General features: G+C 38.8%; 1 protein-coding gene across 1 annotated transcript in view; it reads right to left on the reverse strand.

The window, feature by feature from the left end:
• Nucleotides 1-23660, reverse strand: part of KCMF1 (potassium channel modulatory factor 1) — a gene marked incomplete at its 5' end in the record, with an annotated part of 74406 nt that overhangs the window by 29150 nt on the left and 21596 nt on the right. The window contains 1 exon segment of the mRNA XM_082426214.1: nucleotides 60-227. Coding sequence (XP_082282340.1) covers nucleotides 60-227 — 168 coding nt within the window.

Consider the following 23660-nt stretch of genomic DNA (forward strand, 5'->3'; position numbering starts at 1 on the left):
ATACACATACACACAAAGTTCTAAATGATAATTCATGACAGTTTTAATTAAATACGTACCAAAATCTACCCTTGTTAATATGCACTGCATTGGGTGGTCAGTTGTATGCCTTGTCGTTGTTGCGCCACTTTCATAACAAGACGCACAAAGATCGTAATCGTAGCAAATTAAACACTTGTATCTGCGACCTCGAAAATTTCCTTTTAAACATGCATCACAGCTGACACCTATAAAAAAAAGAAATATCATTAATTAGCAGCCGTAAAAGGCCACTGTCCATTTCATTTTCATAAATAAAAAGATGCACATTTAACCCCAGATTTCCTTTCCAAAATGACTAAAAACAACACAGTAAAATGATATAGGAATTTCCAACTACATGGTGGACTTGTTCCCCTGATTTACATTCCTAATGGAAATAACTTAAAATGTTTCAAAAAATGCAGAAAAACTTATGCCTTGATGAACTAGCAAGAGGGTAAAACCCAAGTGAAAGATGAATGGTTAAATGAAATCACTCAAGAAGTGGGCATCTATTTGGAAAAATCTGAGCTTTAATTTTCACAGCATTGCAGGACAGACACAGGAAGCAAAGACTAAGGTCTGCCATGGCGGAGTGTCTGAACAGGCAATTCCTCATAAAGCTGAGACCCTAATATACCCTCAGTATATGGGTGAGCTAGAAACCCTCCCTAGGGGATTACAACACTTGCCCGTGAAATCCCCCTCTCCCCAGGCACAAAACAACAACAACAAAACCCTGAAAAGTTATAACTACAAACCAGTCCAGACTTCTTATAAGTGGAGAGCCCAAATTCAGACTTCCAAATGGTTCTCAGGTCAAGAATTTAATTTAAAGTGGTCCTAAATTAGTACTGCCACCAGGCATCTGGCAGAAATAAAATTTGAAGGAATGACAGTTCATACACAAAATACCAACAAAAAACAAAACACCATCAGAAAGTAGCAGAAACAGCAGAATCAGAATGGCAAACAGTTTATAACAGAATCGAATATCAAATAACACTTAACAGTTTAAAAGAAATAAAGAAGAGCTTGAAGAGGCAACCAACAGATTTGAAAATGAACTATCTAGGTATACAAAAATTAATTAAAATCTAAAACTCAATGGGTGGGTTTAATAGTAGAAAAGCCTTTTATTCACACGTGATATGCTTGTTTATGTAGAAAACCCCAGCTAAATTATTGGAATTAATATTTTAAGCAAGGTGGCTAAATACAAAACCAATTTAATAAAACACTGATTTCTTCACTCAAAAAAGACAAATACTGATATATTTTTTAAATGCCATTTATGATTCCACTTATATGAGGTACTCAGATTAGTCAAATTCACAGAAAAAAACAAAAACAAAAACAACCCCCCCCCCCAAAAAAAAAACCAAACCAAAGCAGAACAGTGGTTACCAGAGGCTGGGTGGAAGGGGGAATGGGGAGTATTGTTTAATGGGTTTCAGTTTGGGATGATAAAAAAATTCTGGAGATGGAAAGTGGTGATAGTTGCACAACAATGTGAATGTACTAATGCCACTGAATTGTACATGCAAAAAGGGTTAAAATGATATGTTGTGCATATTTTACCACAATAAAAAAATTATGTCATTTGTAGTAGCATTTCTGAAAAATGCCTATGAATAAAGCTAACCAAAGAGGACTTCCCTGGTGGTCCAGTGGTTAAGAATCCACCTACCAATGCAGGGGACACAGGTTCAATCCCTGGTCAGGGAACTAAGATCTCACATGCCATGGGGAAACTAAGCCTGCGTGCCGCAACTGGAGAGAAGCCCACACGCTGCAACGAAGATCCCGCATGCTGCAACGAAGATCCCGCACGCTGCAACTAAGACCCAACGCAACCAAAAATAATAAAAATAAATAAATTAAAAAAAAAGCCAACCAAAGATATGCAGCCCTTTATGAAGTAAATTAGTAAAAATGTGTTCAAAGACAAAGAGCTTTAAAAAATAAAAATACCAGGTTCACTGACTAGAAGGTTCAACATAATAAAATATCATTCTCCCCAAATTGATCTGTGGATTCAATACAATTCTAATAAAAAAATCACAAAAGAATTTTTTGTGGAACATGATAAGCTGACTCAAATTTTTACACAATTTGCAAAGGTCAAGAATAGCCAAGATATATATTCCTGAAGAATAACAAGATGGAGGGATTTGCTTAATATAGCAAGGGCTATTATAAAGCTACAGTGATTAAGATAGAATGGCATTGGCATAGAGACAGACAAACTGACCAAAGGAACAGAATAGAAAGCCCCCAAACAGATGCACACATGTTGAAATCTGTTTCATGACAGTAAGGTCACTAGAGATCAGTGGGGAAAGAAGGGAGTAGACAACAAACGGTACTAGGACAGGTGATCCCATATATGGGGAAAATAAAATTGGATCTCTTCCACAGATCCTACATACAAGAACCAATTCCAAACGGTTTAAAGACAAATGTGAAAGGAAAGTGAAAAAATCTCTGAAGACAATGTAGGGAATATTTTTATGAGCTCAGAGTAGGAAACAATTTCTTAAACACACACACACACACACACGGCCCAAACCATAAAAAGATATATTCAACCACATTAAAATTAAGACTTTTCCTTCACTTTTTAATACCCTGGAGTGATAGAAGAGACAAGGTCCAGAAACTGGTGATAAATACACCATACGTGACAGACAAAAGTAAGGTATACAGAATACATTAAGGAACTCTCACGTATCAGTAAGAAAATGACCAACATCCAACAGAAAAATGGGCAAAGACCTCAATGGGCACTACAAAGAACAACAAACACAAATGACCAATAAATATATGAAAAGACTCTCATCTCATTAGTCATCAAAAAAGTGCAAATAAAACCATCATGAGCTATCATTTTACATCTACCAATCTGGCAAAAACTTAGAAGTCTGTTGATATCAAGCGCTACAGAAGACAAGGAGCAACAGAAACTCTTCTACGCTGCTAGTGGGAACATATATCTGCACAAGTACTTCGCAAATTTTGTTCATATTCTAGTCAAGTTAAACATGTACAATTACTGTCACTGCGATTTCACTCTTAAATCTATTCCCTGGGGAAACTTTTGCCCAGGAGCACCAGAAGAATGTAAAAGAATGTTCACAGCAGTTTTTGCAACTGGAAAGAAAAAAAAAGGTTGTTAACAACCCAAAGGGCCATCAACCATCCATTATAGAATGAATTAAAAAAGAATGAATGATAGCCTAAAATAGTGGGTGAAGACAGGCATATAACCAAACTAAGTTATAAAGCAAGTTACAAGATAGGTGCCATGGAGAAAAATAAAGCAAAAAAGGATAAACAGTGTGGACAAAGAAAGCTTCACTGAAAAGATGGTGGGCAAAAAGATGGAAAACTTCAAAATTTGCCTATTCAAAATAGCTTCCAAGCATGACAATGCTTTAAGCACAACACTGAAGGTATTGAAAAGGGCTAAGTATCTATTCAGATTCACAAACGAAAGTTTAATGTAATAGGGTACAATAACTTTGTCAAACAAAATGTAGTGTGAACTGAGCTAAAGAGGTGCCTGAAAGGCAAGCTCAGTTTTGAACACTCACTTTTTGGCATGTCCCATCCACCATTACTCTGCGGGCCCCACTTTTCTTTCTGTGGTGGGGATGCCCACCGACAAGTATAAATGAGCAAAGCGTAAGGCGACTGGGGGTGGTGATACTCCCAAACACTGCATCAGTTTCAGCAGGGACATGCTGATGACGCCTGTCCCTTGCCTGTTCTACTCGGCTGATAAAATTCGAAGCTATCTAAATCTAAATGCTCTCCTAAGGGGTGAGGATGTCGAGTGGTGTCAGGCTTCACCTACAATCCAGCTGGAGTTCAGTAACTGTGAGCCCTTTAAGAAACTGGGGTTCTTTTAAAAAATTATTAACTATTTTTGATGGAATCATTTCTAAAATGTATGTTTTTGGGGAATTCCCTGGCGATCCAGTGGTTAGGACTCGGTGCTTTCACTGCTGTGGGCGCGGGTTCAATCCCTGGTTGGGGAACTAAGATCCCGCAAGTCGTGTGCCCCTCCCCCCCAAAAAAAGACATTTAACAACTTTTGTGATTCACGGTCATTATTTCAAACACAAATATATATTTCAGTCTGACCATTAAACATTATATTAGGTAAGTTCTCAGCAGGGTTTCTTACAACATAAGTAAGAGTAACTATATAATAATCTATAGCAGCAAGTATGCTAGAGAGGATTTGTTTTGGTGATGAGTGTACTATGAATAAGAAGTCAGGGAAGTAAAAATATTTTATCACATATAATTTTCCATACAACCTGCTACTCCTTCTCATTGTAACAGCTCTGCCAATTTAATACTTCTAATCTGTCATCATAAGCTTTAGTCAATATCTCACTTTAGAGAAGATTCCATACCACCTCTCGACAGTAGCTCGAAGTCTCTGAATAAAAGCACAGAAGCATGAATAGGCTTTGCCACAGTTTCTCCACAGCAACCAGTCTCCCTCTGCCCCAACTTGAAATTACTAAATCTCATTTAGCTTTGAAAAGAACCCCAGATTTCTCACTCAAAACAGACCCTCTTCCAAGTATACCTGTCAGAATTCACTCTATAACACAGACTAACAAAATTTGCTCCCTTTGTGTCTACTACAGGTGCTTTTCCTATCAGGGAAAACAAGCCAGCTCTTCAATGCACAGTCGCTTGGTTAATAACAGTGTTCTACCTGGTACCAGGAGACTCAGGAAAATCTGAAACAGAACATATACGTGGCTTATGTAAAATGATCAATTCCTTGATAGGAAGAAGGAAGTTGCTTCTGGTGAGATAACGATACGATATATTTAAGATGCTAAGAACTAAAGTTCCTATGCAAGAGGGAGGGGGTGTGGGGATATACGTATACATATAGCTGATTCACTTTGTTATACAGCAGAAACACAACATTGTAAAGCAATTATATGCCAATAAAGATGTTAAAAAAAAGTTCCTATAGAAAAGTATCATTTATAATAGAAACAAGAATTCAAATATTGTCAAATAAAATATCACCTTGAAGAGGCAAGGCTGAAGTGTTAGCACTGAGATCTCCTGGATTTAAAAAATGTTAGGTTTCAGTTACTCTATACTATATACACCCTGCAAAAACTGAGTTAACCAAATAATAAAATATGCAACTCATCCTTGAATAATCTAGCTTTAGCCATATTGTCATAAACAAATTCAGACAATCACTACTTTGTAACATGGCAACTAGCACAAGCTACATCTTTCTTTTTTTTTAAATTTTATTGAAGTATAGTTGATTTACAAGGTTGTGTTAATTTCTGCTGTACAGAAAAGTGATTATTATACATGTATATAGTCTTTTTCATATTCTTTTCCATTATGGTTTATCACAGGATATTGAACATAGTGCTGTACTGTAGGACCTTGTTGCTATACAAGTAGGACCTTGTTGTTTACCCATCCTATATATAACAGTTTGCATCTGCTAACCCCAAACTCCTGATCCATCCCTCCCCCTCCCACCCCCTCGGCAACCACAAGTCTGTTCTCTGTACCTGTGAGTCTGTTTCTGTTTCGTAGATAAGTTCATTTGTGTCGTATTTTAGATTCCACATATAAGCGATATATGGTATTTGTCTTTCTCTTTCTGACATACTCCGCTTAGTATGATTATCTCTAGGTCTATCCATGTTGCTGCAAATGGCATTATTTGATTCTTTCTTTATGGCTGAGTAATAGTCCATTGTATATATGTACCACATCTACATCTACACAAGCTACATCTTAAAGTTATGGTGGGATATTTGTGATTCCCCATCTGATCAAGTTCACCTAACAAGACAAACAAAAATGCTAGGAAATACAGCTTAACCTCAATTTTGACATGCTCATGTGTGAAACTTACATAAAAAGAATGGTGTATATCTGACAATCCCTATCTATAATAGGTATATCTGAACACATTCATACCCTCAACACTTACCTTTATATTTAGCAGTTCTGTAAAATAAATACATAAAAGCTATGAACTAAAATCAAAGGAAAGAATGCCCTCTAGTGGGAACAGATGTTTAAAAATCCACTGAAATAATATGTAAAGTCTTTTTCCTTTCTTAATTTTCTAAAATAAACAAAGGTTTATTTACTTATATATATATTACGTGTACATTATATATACATTTATATATCTTTTAAAAGAAAAACCCAAAGGTTGATACAGCTTTTTCTTTTGATTTGAATAAATTTTTAGGTAGGGAACAGAGAGGTGGTGGGAAGAGAAGGTCGACAAAGGGAAAGCTACCTATCAAGATACACAGTGAAAAGAACACAACAGGAAGAGACTCCACATGAACTTGAAGCCCTGGGATTATTCAGCCTTTGCCACTGACAATCTATTTTGACTTCTAGATGCCATGTAATTTGGAGAGAAGGCCCTCTTTTTACTTCAGTGAATTCTCTCTTCGGGCCCTATGCATCTCTAAATAAGTGTGACTTTTAAAAAAAGAATGCGTGTGTGTGTTACATGCTATTGAACAATTTTAATATTAAGATCTGCACAGAGAACTCTGACACTAAAATAACTTGTCAATGATAAGGGCAATTCCCAAAGAGGCTCTTTGCATTTAGATGGTTGAAGAATCATGCAACCTTTTGAAGAGAATCTCAGATGAACACAAGCAATTAAAGAAATGAACTATTATAATTCAGTGAACAGCAGAAGTAGCCAGAATTAAAGAAGATGGTCAAGGGATATTTCTAGAAGCAAAATCGCTGGAACCTAAGACAAATTTTATAATGCTTCACAAGCTAGGAGCCTAGATCAGGAGTAGAAAGCTTTTCCCCCTTCTATTAAAGAAACATTGGGAGAAAGAGAATCAATCATGCCTTGCAAAGGTAAAGTAACTCTAGGAGTTTGTTTCTTCTTAAAGAAAAAAGAAAGCCCTACTCAATTATTTTTAGAATTAGGAGCAGAATCCCCCCCCCACTCAATTAAATACACATGTAACTCTATACATGTTTATTTTTAAAAAATCTATGCCATATGATAAAGGGAGAGACTCAAAAGGAGAGAAAATTGGGTAGAGAGACCCATACAAAGATACCATTCAAGAAAAGACCTTTAGGACTTCCCTGGTGGCGCAGTGGTTAAGAATCCGCCTGCCAATGCAGGGGACAGGGGTTCGATCCCTGGTCCAGGAAGATCCCACATGCCGCAGAGCAACTAACCCTGTGCACCACAACTACTGAGCCCGCTCTCTAGAGCCCTTGAGCCACAACTGCTGAGCCTGCGCACCTAGAGCCTGTGCTCCACAACAAAGAGTAGCCCCCGCTCGCCCCAACTGGAGAAAGCCCGCGCGCAGCAATGAAGACCCAACGCAGCCAAAAATAGAAAAATTTAAAAAAATTTAAAAAATAAATAAAATTAAAAAAAAAAGACCTATAGTTAAAGAGATTCCAGGGGCAGAGAAAAGAGAAATGAGAAGGAGCGTATACAGCTGGGGAGGGTACGATTCAGAAGAAAGAGGGCAGGGTGATGGTGAGGAACTTTAGGGGAAAACATGGAACAGCCTGGTAAATAGATCTTGTAGTATGTGTGTTTTTCACACTTAGCAGACTTGCTTGAACCTGTGATACATTTACCCGGCCATTTAAAACAACCTTTTCTGTACTGGGACTCAGCTTTCTAACTTTTGCTTTATTGCTTTCAGGTGGAATTCTACAAGTTTGGTGACATGTAACAATAAGGAGCATCCATCTATCCTTCCACTACTATATATTCTGTGCCAAGATACAGCAGTGAGTAAAGGTCTTTGCTACACAGAGCTAATACTCCAGTGGTATTAGTAGCAACTTCCATCATTATTTATTGTGTAATTAATAATACTACTTATAATAATAATTACTTTATTATATTTATTATTTATATTTATTATTTAATAATAATAATAATAACTTTATTAATCTTCACAACAAAGTCATGAGGTAGTTGGAAAACATGATAAAACTTCTTTCATGGTTATGGATGATTCAAAGCTAGTTCACGTCTGTCCAACAAAGTGGACAGAAAGGCAGGGGTTGGACGTTATATTTAAGGAGTTCCTTATGCATTTTGTCAAAGAGGGAAGTTTAATTCATTTCTAAAAGTTTTTAGTGTAGTGAAATTTGGTCCATTTTGGAACAACTGGCTGTTTTGCTTGGTTTTAAAGAACTGTTCTATGCTCTTATTTCGTAGAAATGCATCCCTGGCCTGCAAACAGAAACCTACCTTAGTAACAATGGACTTGCTCATGAGTAAGCTTAGTTAGGAATAGTCTTTCAGAACCTCTCATCTGGAAATAGAGAAGCTTCTATATTACTCAATCTACTATTATACTCAGCCATGATTAGAGCTATTTTCTGACTCACACATAAAACGAAGGAAGAAGAGGTGTGGAAGGAATGCCTGGGACAAAGTGGGAATTCAGTGGGTATCTGCTGAATGAATGAAGTGGATGAAAAGAGAAAGGGACATTCTCCTAGAGTATTTAGATAAGAGCTCAAAAGAGAGAAGGGAAACAAGGATTAATGTGTGTCTATAATAGACCTCTTGATGTAAGAATGACTGAATGATGAAAGCAGGGGGGAAAAGAAGGGACTGAACAACAGGTACTTGTTTCCCGTAGGAGAAAGGAAAATTAAGTCAGCAAAAATGCCGTGCCGAATACTTCTAGGCATCGGCCCCCATTCGGCAACATCAGCCCAGAAGAGCTTGGTTGCCAGCTGTATAAACGAAGGGTTTGTTCTTGGGAAGCAGGTTTTTTATCAGCCACAGATTTGTGTTAACAATTTCATATGTAAAAGCCAAAACTAAAATCTCAATATTTTCAAATATGTGTGCAACTCCATTTAGTTGCTATAAACAATGCACACTAATCAGAAACACTGCCCTGTTTTAAAGACCCTCCAGGCAGGCCAACAGGGCAAGGGCAGAAAGCTCCAGCCCTCCCAAAAAGACAAGCGCCCTTAAAGAAGGTGGTAATTTTTATAAAAATATCTAGTGATTACATGAGCATTTTGCAGAGACTTATAAAGGAAAATACTAGTAAAAAATATACTACGTTTCAAACCTATTGGGGCCGGTCTGAAAAATTAAAGCCTTTAAAACTGGTATAAAATGACATAGGAGACTCTCCCTCAGATCATCTCCACTAACCAATTAGTGTTTAACTGACCTTGATACCTCAGGCACCTGCGAAGGGCTTGGTCACTGAACTGTTGTTCTTCTTTTACAGATGAATAAACTGAGGTCCACAAGCACTAAGTAGCGTGCTCCAAAGGCACACAATCATGAAGTGACAGTGATTACGATGAAGGGTTACCTACTAAAGCAGATCATCTGACAACAGTTAATCTGTTTTTTGTTTGGTTCAGAAATGGATGTCTTTAGAACTTTTTATTTACTATGACATAGAGATATACATTAATGTCATGTTTATTATTCTTCCCTTAATTCTTTATTTTGTGAGAGACTTTAATTTTACCTATCACATAACTTCTCTAAAATGAAACCCTGAGATTGAGGAATTACTTTCAAGGCAGGTGTTTTTATATATATATATTATATATATATATATAATATATATATATTTATTTCCAGAGGTTGATAATTGATCAAACACAGCTCTACCTAAAGTCACTATTTTGTTAAGTTTTTATTCTAGAGTAGTGTTCTCTTAACTTTTTGAAAATCCATGTCCTATATTGGTAAATGTTTAAAAACATTACCATCTCCTTTATTTAAAATTTCAGGGACTTCCCCGGTGGCGCAGTGGTTAAGAATCCACCTACCAATGCAGGGGACACGGGTTCGATCCCTGGTCTGCAAAGATCCCACATGCCACGGAGGAACCAAGCCCCATGTGCCACAACTACTGAGCCTGCACTCTAGAGCCTGCGAGCCACAACTACTGAGCCCACGCACCATAACTACTGAAGCCTGTGCTCTGCAACAAGAGAAGCCACCGAAATATGAAGCCCGTGCACCGTAACAAAGAGCAGCCCCCGCTCACTGCAACTGGAGAAAGCCCGCGCGCAGCAACGAACACCCAACGCAGCCAAAAACAAAACAAAACAAAACAAAGACAAAAAAAAAAAACCTTAAAAAATAAAAAATAAAAAAAAAATAAAATTTCAGTAAGCAAGAAACATGTCAGGCCTCACTCTTTCAAATCACAGCAGAATATCAATATGACTCAAATATATAATTTATTTTTCTTTTTTGGTCTTTTCAAACATAAGGTAATCTGGCATACACACATCTTCAGACATGGGAATCAACAACCTATTATACATGACATAATCACATAATGAAATTCTAGAACATCGTACTCCAACAAATTGCTATTATCATGTATAAGTCCCCACAAAAACAAGTGGTAAAGGATACAAACCACATGGAAGCATTTATGTAAATTTTAAAATACACAATACTCTATAATTAGAGTTTATGGACACATACATATGTGGAAAGCATGTTGAAAAGTAGACGGAAAGGATACACACCAACTCCAAGAAGTGATGGCCTCTGGGAAGTAGGGAGAAAAAGGAAGGAAACAGAATGGAATCAAGAAAGGGTACAAAGTGAAATTCGTCCATATCTGCAAAGTCTTCTTTCTTTCTACATGTTTAAAATGTTTCGTTAAAAAACTCCACAAAAACCTAACACAGACAAAACTCCCCCATCCCATCTCAACTTGTACAGTAGCATGGAAGGTGACAGGATGGCTGGTTTTACACTGAGGTGTAAATGGGTAAAATAGTTGACCTAATGAAATTATAGAATAAAACTAATGTTTTTTGGCCCCAGAGATGGATTCTATATCCCGTACTTGTTAATTCTTGCTGAAGTATCAACTAGTCACTGAGTTTCAAGCTAAGCGTTCACAGAATGACTTCTCCCAAGCACAGTGTATAATCTGGGCACGCTAGACACCGCACAGACAATGTGGACAGCGTACTAGTGGGCACTGACAACAGGCTGAAGTTGCTGTTTAGAATGCCTTCCCATTGCATACTTGGCCAGTACAGTACAAAGAGCAGTAGGGGACTTCTTGCCTTTCCTGGAAAGACAGAATACATATATTTGTGAGAGAGAAGAATGTCATTATAAACAACTAAAGGGTGAAACATACGTAATGGGATTTGCCACCCCCCACCCCGGAACATCCTGCCTATGGTTTAAACACTTTAAAACTGATTTTCTGCAACTGTTTTAGGGAAAGGGGAAGAAAACCACAAGATGAATAGGGAGGGACCAGAAAACATACTATTTAATGGTTATTTGAGCTAGAAATGTCTGCACATTTATTTGTGATAAATTCACAGTCTGCACATGACAGCCCTTTCTATTATAGTGTAAAGGATTTGTCCTGCATGGATATTAGGATATAATTTTGTATTAAATTACTGTAACAACATTACTTCAATGAACACAAGTTTCTGAGCACCTATAGGACCCATTTAGTGTTTAAAGTTTAATAGGGAATAAAGATAAGTAAACAAGGAATTAAAATACAGTATGAAGAGTAAGTGGCAGAGAACTATGGGAACACATCCAACAAATAAGAGCAATATAAGATGACCTGTTCTAGTTGGGAGAGTACAACAGAGCCCCACAATTAGCCTCACCCTGACACAACGCTTCATACCAAGCAGTCCCCGAGGTACCTTCTCTTCAAAACACTGAAATACAACTTCAGGTCCCTTTGTTCCATGTTTCCTCCACATAAAGCAGTTACTCTAAATCCGCTCTCAGAAAGCCACTACATAGCTTAAGACAAGAATCAAGTCGCTTCTGGGACTTCCCTGGTGGCGCAGTGGTTAAGAATCCACCTGCCAATGTAGCGGACACAGGTTCGATCACTGGTCTGCGAAGATCCCATATGCCACGGAGCAACTAAGCCTGTGCGCCACAACTACTGAGCCCGCGTGCCGCAACTACTGAAGCCCACGCGCCTAGAGCCCGTGCTCCGCAGCAAGAGAAGCCACCACAATGAGAAGCCCACGCACCGCAACGAAGAATAGCCCCCGCTCGCCACAACTAGAGAAAGCCTGTGCGAAGCAATGAAGACCCAGTGCAGCCAAAAATAAATAAACAAATATAAATAAATAAGTTTATTAAAAAAAGAATCAAGTCACTTCTTCCTGTTTTCTTTTTTTCCTGGCTGTGTTGGGTCTTCATTGTTGTGCGTGGGCTTGCTCTAGTTGCGGCTTTCTCTAGTTGCGGTGAGCAGGGGCTACTCTTCATTGCGATGCGCGGGCTTCTCATTGCGGTGGCTTCTCTTGCTGCAGAGCACGGGCTCTAGGCGCGTGGGCTTCAGTAGTTGCGGCACGCGGGCTCAGCTGCAGCACGCGGGCCCTAGAGCGTGTGGGTTTCAGTAGTTGCAGCATGTGGGCTCTAGGGTGTGCAGGCTTCAGTAGTTGTGGCTCTAGAGCACAGGCTCTGTACTTGTGGCGTAAAGGCTTAGTTGCTCTGCAGCATGTGGGATCTTCCTGGACCAGGGATTGAACCCGTGTCCCCTGCATTGGCAGGCAAATTCTTAACCACTGCGCCACCAGGGAAGTCCCCTTCCTCTTTTCTAGGCAAACCAATTTCAAATCTAACAGGTCTTCAAAAATCCTACCTTCAACTGTTACGTTATGTTTGTGTCTGCTCTAGTTCCTTCACTGATTTGAAAGCAGAGAGACCTACAACAGATATAAAACTCTGGAGAGGACTAGGAATAACTCAAAGTACAGAGAATGCTCTAGCACTGGATGAGAAAAAGCAGTTTATGTCTGGCTTAGAAAGCACACTAGCCTACTTTGGATGTTAGGTCTGAGGCGATCATGAGTCATGCAAGGTGCAAGGTACTGTAAACTATTAGGCTGATCTTTGGGAGATTTCCTTTGAGAGAGGACATGTCTTTCTACCACTGAGAGTGATACACAACAGTATGGAATAGAAAGAAGTAAAGGACTAAGCATAAAGGCAAAATGAGAAAAATAGGCAGTGCTTGTATAGTCTGAAGCAAATCTCTAGGAAATCAAGTTAAGTAGTACTCAAATATAAGTATCCAAAACTAAACAACAAAATAAAACATTGGCTTTAACATAATTTTTTTTTTGGCCACATCACACAGCTTACGGGATTTTAGTGCCCTGACCAGGGATTGAACCCGGGCCCTCAGCAGTGAGAGTGTAGCATCCTAACCACTGAACCACCAGGGAATTCCCTAACAAATATTATTCATGTTTCTTCTTCCCTCTATTTGTGAACATTTTTAGCCGTTATTCTGAGCATGGCTCCAGTAGGGCACCATCCAGAAAATGCACCCAGGTTGACAATATACCCATAATGACTTGAAAATGCAACACTCAGAAGAATAGTTGCCCCACTTAAAAAGACTATGGCAATAACTACAACCTAAAAATTCAAGCACAAACTTCAAGAGCATGTAAATGAATAACTTTATCAGCAAGGATTTGAATCCTGCCTGACTGCGAAGAAATTACTTAACTGGTCTTTGTTTTCCTCATTAACTAAAGAAAAAAAAAAAAGCATATACTAATCTCTCTATATTGCAGGGCTGTAACAGGAACGTAAATGTTAATTTCTCTTCCCTTCCTTCACACTTCAAGGTTGTGTAAAGTAGAGTGCTCTTTAGTACTACTGTTTCTCAGCTCCAAGCCTACCCTTCTATATTCTTTTCTGCAATGATGGTCCAGGAGGTGGTCCTCAATTGGGTCATTTTGCCTCCCCAGGGGATATTTGGCCATATATGGAAACATTTGGGGGTGGGGTGGATACTGGAATCAAGTGGGTAGAGGCCAGGGATGTTACTGAACATCCTACAAAGCACAGGACGGCCACCTGGCCCAAAATGTCAATGGTGCTGAGGCTGAGAAACAATGGTCTAGGGTTTGCAAACTCAGTTATTCATACTCCCTTGGCAGCTGGCTTCTGGTTTACGTTCTGCCAATGGGAGGTTAAAGGGGGAGAGAGAAAGCACCCCTCCAGCAGCAGAGGGGTTCTAGCACCAACCTCTTCTGGCATTCTCATCACCAACCAGCTGAATCCACTCAAAGGCCAAGCACCAACTGTGTAGAGATAGGCCTGGGGAAGTAGGTGTCTCTGAACTCCTAAATTCTAGTAACCCCATCTTTTCCCTTTTTGCAATGACAGAAATACCTCTTTATCTGTACTGTCCAAAGCCATCAGTCTTTAAAAATCCCTTGTCAGCTTACAGAGCCTAGAAGCAGTGCTGGTCCAGCAGCAATGAGCCCACCAAGCAACCAGATCTTGGTTTCCAGTATCCTCCACCAAGAGGAACCAAAGCTCCTTGGAGAAATGGATGATTCCAGAGGTTAGGACAGGGTGGGTACGTGAGGAGCCTGTAATGTCTAAGGTCTAGAATGAATGATCCAGAAAGAGGGTACATGTCAAAAGGACACAGAAGAAACCTGAATGGGGTTTCTACTGTCCAAATCTGGGATAATTTGAGCATCAAAATCAATAAAAAAAAAAAATGCCCACTCAATAACACAGAAATCCATGTGTCCACACTGATATGAATGAAGAAATAAATAAATTAAGGAGAAGGAAACAGGAAATAAACTTCCATGTAGTAGATATGCTCACTAGAATTTACATTCCAACTCCTAGTTCACCAGCACTGGACCTGCACCGTCCAGTATGGCAGCCACTAGCCGCATGTGATTATTTAAATGTAATTTATTAAAATAAAATAAAGGGAATTCCCTGGTGGTCCAGTGGTTAGGGTTCCACACTTCCACTGCAGGGGGCATGGATTCGATCCTTGGTTGGGGAACTAAGATCCTGCAAGCCGCACAACGCAGCCAAAAACAAACAAACAAAAACAAAATTAAAAATTCAGTTCCACACTGAATTGCACAGCTGCATTTCAAGGGCTCACATGGCTAGTGGCTATTGCGTTGGACAACAGTGCACTGGACAGTGGCATTTGAGACTGAACCATAATTCTGTGACAATAAGGTCTAGAACAGATAAGGTAAAACCTAATTTTGTTCTTTTCCGAAAATCTTAAAATTTAGTATTGGAATTTTAAAAAGACAATTTCATAAGAATAGGGAGAACACGAATAAATAATAGCAACAAAATTTTGGAAGCTGGGAAGCAGATGGATGAGTGGTAACTGAGTTAGGAGGTTGGAGAAAGCTGAATCCTCGTATGGGTAAAGGGGGAAGCAAAAAAACCACCCAATTTACAGTACAGATTCAACAAAATGTCTAGGACTGGCAGCATCAGGTATTGCTGGAACTTGGATTAGAGTGGAAAATCATTTAAAGATGAAAGATGTAAAAGCTCTTCCAGAAGCAGTTACATTTGTAAGTTGCCTTTCCAACATACTCTACTCCAAGTGGAAATGGGAAGTTTATTCATTGAAGAGGGTAAAACAGAGGGCCTCTGACCTAGGGAACTCAAGGCACTGTTGACAACAGAATAATATGCAAGTATTACTGAAAAGAGAAGAGTCTGAGTTAAATCTTACCTAAATTATTTCCAGAAGGAGAAGGTGGAGGAGGGAAAGAGAGAATATAGAACGTTAAAGAGAAGAAAACTGCAACCCAAATCTAGAAGTTTCAATATCCTGAAAGTGACCTTACACATAAAGGAACTAGAAAAAGAAGAACAAACAAAACCCAAAATTAGTAGAAGGAAAGATATTATAAAGATGAGAGCAGAAATAAATGAAATAGAGACTAAAAATAGAAGAGATCAATGAAACTAAGAGCTACTTTTTTGAAAAGATAAACAAAATTGATAAACCTTTAGCCAGACTCATCAAGGAAAAAAGAGAAAGGACCTAAATCAATAAAATCACAAATGAAAAAGGAGAAGTTACAACTGATACCACAGAAATACAAAGGATCATAAGGGATTACTACAAACAATTATACACCAATAAAATGGACAACCTAGAATAAATGGACAAATTCCTAGAAATGTATAATCTGCAAAGACTGAATCAGGAAGAAATAGAAAATACGAATAGACCAATTACCAGTAATGAAATTGAATCAGTAACCAAAAAATTCTCAACAAACAGAAGTCCAGGACCAGACAGCTTCATAGGTGAATTCTACCAAACATTAACACCTATCCTTCTCAAACTATTCAAAAAATTGCAGAGGAAGAAACACTTCCAAACTCATTCTACAAGCGTAGCATCACCCTGATGCCAAAACCAGACAAAGATATCACACAAAAAAAGGAAATTATAGACCAATATCATTGATGAACACAGATACAAAAATCCTCAACAAAACATTAGCAATCTAATTCAATAATACATTAAAAGGATCATACACCATGATCAACTGGGACTTATCCCAGGGATGCAAGGATGGTTCAATATCCACAAATCAATCAATGTGATACACATTAACAAATTGAAAAATAAAAATCATATGATCATCTCAATAGGTACAGAAAAAGCTTTTGACAAAACTCACCATCCATTTATGATAAAAAAAAAAAAACTCTCAACAAAGTGGGTATATAAGGAACAAACATCAACATAATAAAGGCCACATATGCATCATACTCAATGGTGAAAAGCTGAAAGCATTTCCTCTAAGATCAGGAACAAGATAAGGATGCCCACTCTCACCACTTTTATTCAATATAGCATTGGAAGTCTAGCCACAGCAATCAGACAAGAAATAAAAGGATTCTAAATTGGGAAGGAAGAAGTAAAACTGTCAGTGTTTGCAGATGACATGATACTATACATAAAAAATCCCAAAGACACCACCAAAAAACTACCAGAACTTATCAATGAATTTGTAAAGTTGCAGGACACAAACTTAATATACAGAAATCTGTGGCATATTCTATACACTAACAACTATCAGAAAGAGAAATTAAGAAAACAATACCACTTAAAATCATATCAAAAAGAATAAAATACCTAGGAATCAGCCTAACTAAGGAGGTTAAAGACCTATACTCAGAAAACTGTAAGACACGGATGGAAGAAATTCAAGACACCACAAACAGATGGAAAGGTATACTATGCTATGTTGATGGATTGGAAGAGTTAATATTGTTAAAATGACCACATTACCTAAGGCAATCTACAGATTCAATGAATTCCCTATCAAAATACAATTGGCGTTTTCCACAGAGCTAAAGCAAATAACTCTAAAATTTGTACGGAAACACAAACTACCCTGCATAGCCAAAACAATCTGAGGAAGAAGAACAAGGCCAGAGGAATCATGCGCCCTGACTTCAGACTATACTACAAAGTAATCAAAACAGTATGGTACTGGCACAGAAACAGACACATAGATCAAGGGAACAGAACAGGGAGCCCAGAAATGAACCCACACTTATATGGGCAATTAATCTATGACAAAGGCAAGAATATACAATGGGGAAAAGACAGCCTCTTCAATAAATGGTGTTGGGAAAATTGGACAGTTACATGCAAAAGAATTAAACTGACTACTCTCTAGCAACACACAAAAATAAATTCAAAATGGATTAAAGACTTAAATGCGGGACTTCCCTTGTGGTGCAGTGGTTAAGAATCTGCCTCCCCATGCAGGGGATGCGGGTTCTAGCCCTGGTCAGGGAACTAGATCTCACATGCATGCCACAACTAAGAGTTCACATGCCACAACTAAGGAGCCGGTGAGCCACAACTAAGGAGCCCACCGGCTGCAACTAAGGAGGACACATGTCTCAACTAAGGAGCCCACTGGCTGCAACTAAGGAGCACACATGCCACAACTAAGGAGCAGGTGAGCCACAACTAAGAAGCCCGCGAGTCGCAACTAAGGAGCCCACCTGCCACAACTAAGACCCAGCGCAACCAAAAAAAAAAAAAACAAATGTTAAGACCTGAAGCTATAAAACTTCTAAAATAAACATAGGCAGTAAGCTCTTTGACACTGGTCTTAATAGCATTTCTTTGAATATGTCTCCTGAAGCAGGCAAAACAAATGCAAAAATAAACAAATGGGACTACACCAAACTAAAAAGCTTTTGCACAACAAAGGAAACTATCAATAAAGCGAAAAAGCTGCCAAGTGAATGGGAGAAGATATCTGCAAACAATATATCCGATAAAGGGTTAATATCCAAAATATACCAAAACCTCACACAGCTCAACATTAAAAACAAAACAAAAACCCCTGATTAAAACCTGAATAGACATTTTCCCAAAGAAGATATACAGATGGCCAACAGGCACATGAAGAAAACACCCATCATCACTAATCATCAGGGAGATGGAAAACATTATGGCGACTCCTCAAAAAATTAAAAATAGAACTACTATACAATTCAGCAATTCCACTCCTGGGTATTTATCTGAACAAAATAAAAATACTAATTAGGAAAGATATATATACCCCTATGTTGTTCACTATAGCATTATTTACAATGGGCTGGATATGGAAGCAACCTAAGTGCTCATCAATGGATGAATAGATAAAGATGTGGGGGGTGTGTGTGTGTATGTGTGTGTGTGTGTGTGTGTGTGTGTGTGTGTGTGTGTGTGTGTGTGTGTGTGTGTGTGTGTGTGTGTGTATACATACATATGTATAAAATGGAATATTACCTAGCTATAAAAAAACGAAATCTTGCCATGTGTGACAAATGGATGGACCTAGAGGGTATTATGCTAAGTGAAATAAGTCAGACAAACACTGTATTATTTTAGCTATATGTGGAATCTAAAAAACAAAACAAATGAACAAACATAACAAAATAGAAACAGAGCTATGGACGCAGAGAACAAATAGGTGGTTTCCAGAGGGGAGGGGATAGGGAAAGCAAAGAAATAGGTGAGGGAGATCAAGAAGTACAAACTTCCAGTTGCAAAATAAACAAGTCACAGGTATGAAATAAACAGTGTGGGGAATATAGTGAATACCTATGTAATATCCTTGCATGGTGACAGATAGTACCTAGACTTACTGTAGTGATCATTTTGAAATGTACTGAAATACTGAGTCACTATGTTGTGTAACAGGAACTAACACAGTATTGTAGGTCAATTATACTTCAAAAACAAACAAACAAACTCATAGAAAAAAGAGATCAGATTTGTGGTTACCAGAGGCAGGGGGTGGGGGAAAGGGGAACTGAATGAAGGCAGTCAAAAGGTACAAACTTCCAGTTATAAGATAAATAAGTACTAGGGATGAAATGCACAACATGACAAAGATAATTAACACTGCTGTGTGTTATATATGAAAGTTGTTAAGAGAGTAAATCCTAAGAGTTCTTAAAACAAAAAACCCTGAAAGTCAGAAAATGGAGGAGAGGAAAATAATCAACAGAATAATTCAAGAAAACTTCCCAGAAAAGAGGATATGAATTGCCAGACTGAAAAGACCCATAGAGTACTGAACAAAATGGATAAAAGGAAAGCAACTAACCACATTTCAAAAGAGCAGGCTTAAGGGAGATTTTACTACCTTCCAGGAGAGGGAACAGGGGAAGAAGGAAATAGAGGTCACACACAAAGATCAAGAATTTGATATGTTCAACAGGAACACTGGACTCCAAAAGGTAATACACTAATGTCATCAAAGTTCTAAAGGAAAGAACTTCCAAATTAAAATTATATACTTTGGAAAGTTAGCATTCATGGATGAGGGTAGTATTAACAATATTTTCAGATTTGTTAAGTTCTTACAAAATTATTCCCAGTGCACCCTTTCTCCAGAAACTACAGAAGAGTGAGAAGAGGAAATAATGGGGAGATGGAATCTAGGAAACAGGAGATCCAAAATAAGAGAGAAGCAACTAAAATCACCGGGAAGATGGTGAAGTGGGAACCGCCAGAATGACAGCCATGCAGTAGCTGAGAACAACTTGTCCACACTGGAGCAGCGACGCTCAAGAGCCATACACAGTGAGTGGTCACCACCCAGATCCTGAAGCCACAGTATTGTTTGTTTTACACTATTTACTGAAGTGGGACACCATTTAGAAAAGTACACAAATCATAAATACGCAGCTTGGTTTTCACCAAGTGAACACATCCTGCGTAACTAACACCCAGATCAAGTTAACGGAACAAAAGTCTCCCTTATGCCCCTTCTAGTAACTACCCCAAGTTACTATCCTGATGTCTAACATCCTGGATTAACTTTCCCTGTTTTGTGTGTGTATGTATGTGTATATGTGTGTGTGTGTGTGTATATACACGTACATACATACACAGCATACCTGCAGTGCTTTCAAAGTCACTCACGCACATCTGAGTTACCAATGTGCACCTTCCTAGCTGAGCTCAAACAAGTGGCCGCTCTGCCTTCTTGTTTCAGTTCATCCTGTAAACAAGCATCCTTTTCATGGTCTATGTACTGTCATGTTTTTCAACTTTCTGTATTGTTTGTACGTGATCTCACTGTTTAAAGTGGCCCCTAGTGTAGTGCTGAAGTGCTGTCTAGCGTTCCTAAGCACCACAAGGCTGAGAAAATATGTTAGATAAACTCTGTCCAGTCATGAATTATAGTGCTGTTAGCTATGACTTCTATGTTTATGAATCAACTGTATATTAAATAAGGTGTCTTTCAACAGAAACACACAGAAAACAAGGTTATGTATTGATCTGTTGATGAAAGTGTGACCAGAGGCTCAAAGGAACCTAGCCCTATATTTCCACTGGAGCATTGGTTGAGTATGAGTATTTGCTACTTCAGTGTTCATGGCAACTTTACAGAACACAGCTACCAAGAACAACAAGAATCAACTACACACACACACACAAAATCATATACTTTTTCTTTTTGACTTGAGGACAGAATGATGCCCAGGCAGTCTGGCCCAGGCTCAGCTGCTCATCTGGACTTGGCTGATGAAGTAAGTTCCTGTTCTCCATTCCAGGAGGGAGGTTCAGCTTCACCCCACAGGTGTTCTGCTCTGACCTGCTCCTGAGAGCAGGGGATGTGAGCGGCTGTCCTCTGACCACATCTCTGCTGGAGATCCACCCTGGTCCACACGAAGGCCCAGTCAAATCCCCCGCTCTGTGGTGGCCCTGATCTTTCAAGGTTCACTCGTGACCTCACCCAGTGACTTCTGCAAAAGGTCTCTGGGAAACTCCCAGGGAGGCTGAAGACAGACTTTGTTCAGCTTCTCCTCTCCTAGAAGCTTGTGTTCAATGGTGCAAACTGCCCATTCCTCACACAGAGAGCTCTGAGCCTGTCACTCCGTGCTTTACAACTAAACGATACGCTGCTTAGATAGGAAGAGATTTACTAGGGGTACAACTATAAAGAAAGGCAAGGGGATGATGAAGACAAAGGTCCAGATAGTGGTTATGGACATGTCTGGGAGATAGCCTATGTTTTAATATAGATGGATACAAAGTCCTTTGTTTTATTATCTTTTTACTGAATGTAGACATCTTTCTGAATGCATGACACGTTTCTCACACATGCATAAAAATTCCATTCTCAACGAAAAGGACTGACTGGTTGGCATATATCTTAAAAATGGCAAGTATGTTTAGATTTTTTAAAAAAGCTATAAGTTTTTTAAAAAAACTTTTTAAAGCTATATAGTTTCTTAAAATAAACTACAAGAGGATCTCTTTATTTTACCTCTTAGTGTGTGAGAAATTTCTAAGCAATACAGGGAACCTGAAACCATAAAGGAGGCAAGGAAGCACAATGTAAATTTGATAATAGGTAAGTATAAAACTTTAATATTGACAAAAGAGCCACAAAATAAGTCAATTACAACAGATGGAGAGAAATATTTGCAACAAATACAACAAACAATGGGCTCTTAAAGATTAAGAAAAGACCAACAGGAAAAACAAAAAAGAAAAATGGGAAATGATACATGAACAGGCACTACTGAAAAGGAAGTATCATTCAAATACATCCTTGAGGGACTTCCCTGGTGGCGCAGTGGTTAAGAATCCGCCTGCCAATGCAGGCGACACAGGTTCGAGCCCTGGGCCGGGAAGATCCCACATGCCGCGGAGCAACTAAGCCCGTGTGCCACAACTACTGAGCCTACGCTCTAAAGCTCGTGAGCCACAACTACTGAAGCCCATGTGCCACAACTACTGAAGCCTGCGTGCCTAGAGCCCATGCTCCGCAACAAGAGAAGCCACCGCAATGAGAAGCCCGCGCACCGTAATGAAGAGTAGCCCCCACTCGCTGCAACTAGAGAAAGCCCGCGCGTAGCAACAAAGACCCAACGCAGCCATAAATAAATAAATAAATATTTTTTTTAAAAAAAAAATCCTTGATAATAAAAAAAAGTGTGACTAAAGTCCTCCAAAATTTTCAATGCCATTCATAAAAAGGCCTAATTCAAGAAAGGCTCATGAAACCTTCAAGTAGACGTTTCAGGCACATCCAGTCAAATGAAGCATAAGCTGACAATCTTATGAATAACAGCTGGCTCCATTCTTAGGTAAAACTGACCCTCCACCTACCAGTCCTCCAAAAAATTCATTTGCTCTCATTCTGCAAGAGTTCTAGTTTAGGTGCCACCCCAGTCAGCATATAAGTAAGACTGAATCACGGCCTTCAGCCTATGCTAACAACATTTTTTAGCTTCCTCATACAGTTACATACTTGCTATACAGCTTCTTTTCACTTGCCATCTTGCGCCATGGTAAGGTCCTGTATTTGACCCTGTTCTATACGATATTTTTATTAGTGTCTTAAAAAATGACAGAAAGCATACTTATAAGCTTTGCATAAAAGAAACAGTTAAAACACTGGAGGACAGGATGGAAATTCAAAGAGGCAAATGGGTGTGCCAAAACAAATGAGATGAATTTTTAAAGGGGTTCACATAACGTCTTGCTGTTGGATTAAAGAGCAATTCATGTGATTAAAACAAACAAGCAAACAAAACAAAAAAACTCTGGGTGAATTAACTAAGCAGAACTTCAGCTTCAGTATTAGCCCAGTATGGGATGCAGTTGCTTAAAAAAGCCAGGAAATAAACAAACAAGCTTAGGCTACATTAACAGTCATGTGGGATACACAACTGTACTATTTCCACAACATTTTGCTCTTGTCAAACTATATGTGAAGAACTGCATTCAGTTCTGGATGTCTTGTTTTAAAATGAGAAACAAATACAACATACTGACAGAATGGCAAAAGATCTAGAAACTCAGTCAAGAGAAATTACTAAGAGACAAAACGAGCAGAAGAGCAGAGAGCAGGCAGTGTGGAGAAAACGTGCCGGCTCCACCCAGACCTAGTACAGAGAGAGAGCGCGCCGCTCTCCGCGCAGCTACTCAAGTCCAAACCAGGAGGCACCAAGTGCAACATGGAATCTGGGACTGGATCCTGCAACAGGAAGGGGATATAAGGGGAAAAACTGGTAAAAATCTGAGTAAGTCTACAGTTTAGTGAGTAACAATACACCAATGTTGGTTTCTTAGTTATGACAAACGCGTCAAGGTAACATGTTAACATTTGGGGAAACTGGGTGAGGGGTACATGGGAAGTCTATTTACCACCTTTGCAACTTTTCTGTAAATCTAAAATTACTACAAAATAAAAAGTTTATTAAAAAAAACCCCAAAAAACAAGAAACAAGGAGGCAGATGGTTCAACGA

This window comes from Balaenoptera physalus, assembly GCF_965194825.1.
Source record: "Balaenoptera physalus genome assembly, chromosome: 15".
Lineage (NCBI taxonomy): Eukaryota > Metazoa > Chordata > Mammalia > Artiodactyla > Balaenopteridae > Balaenoptera > Balaenoptera physalus.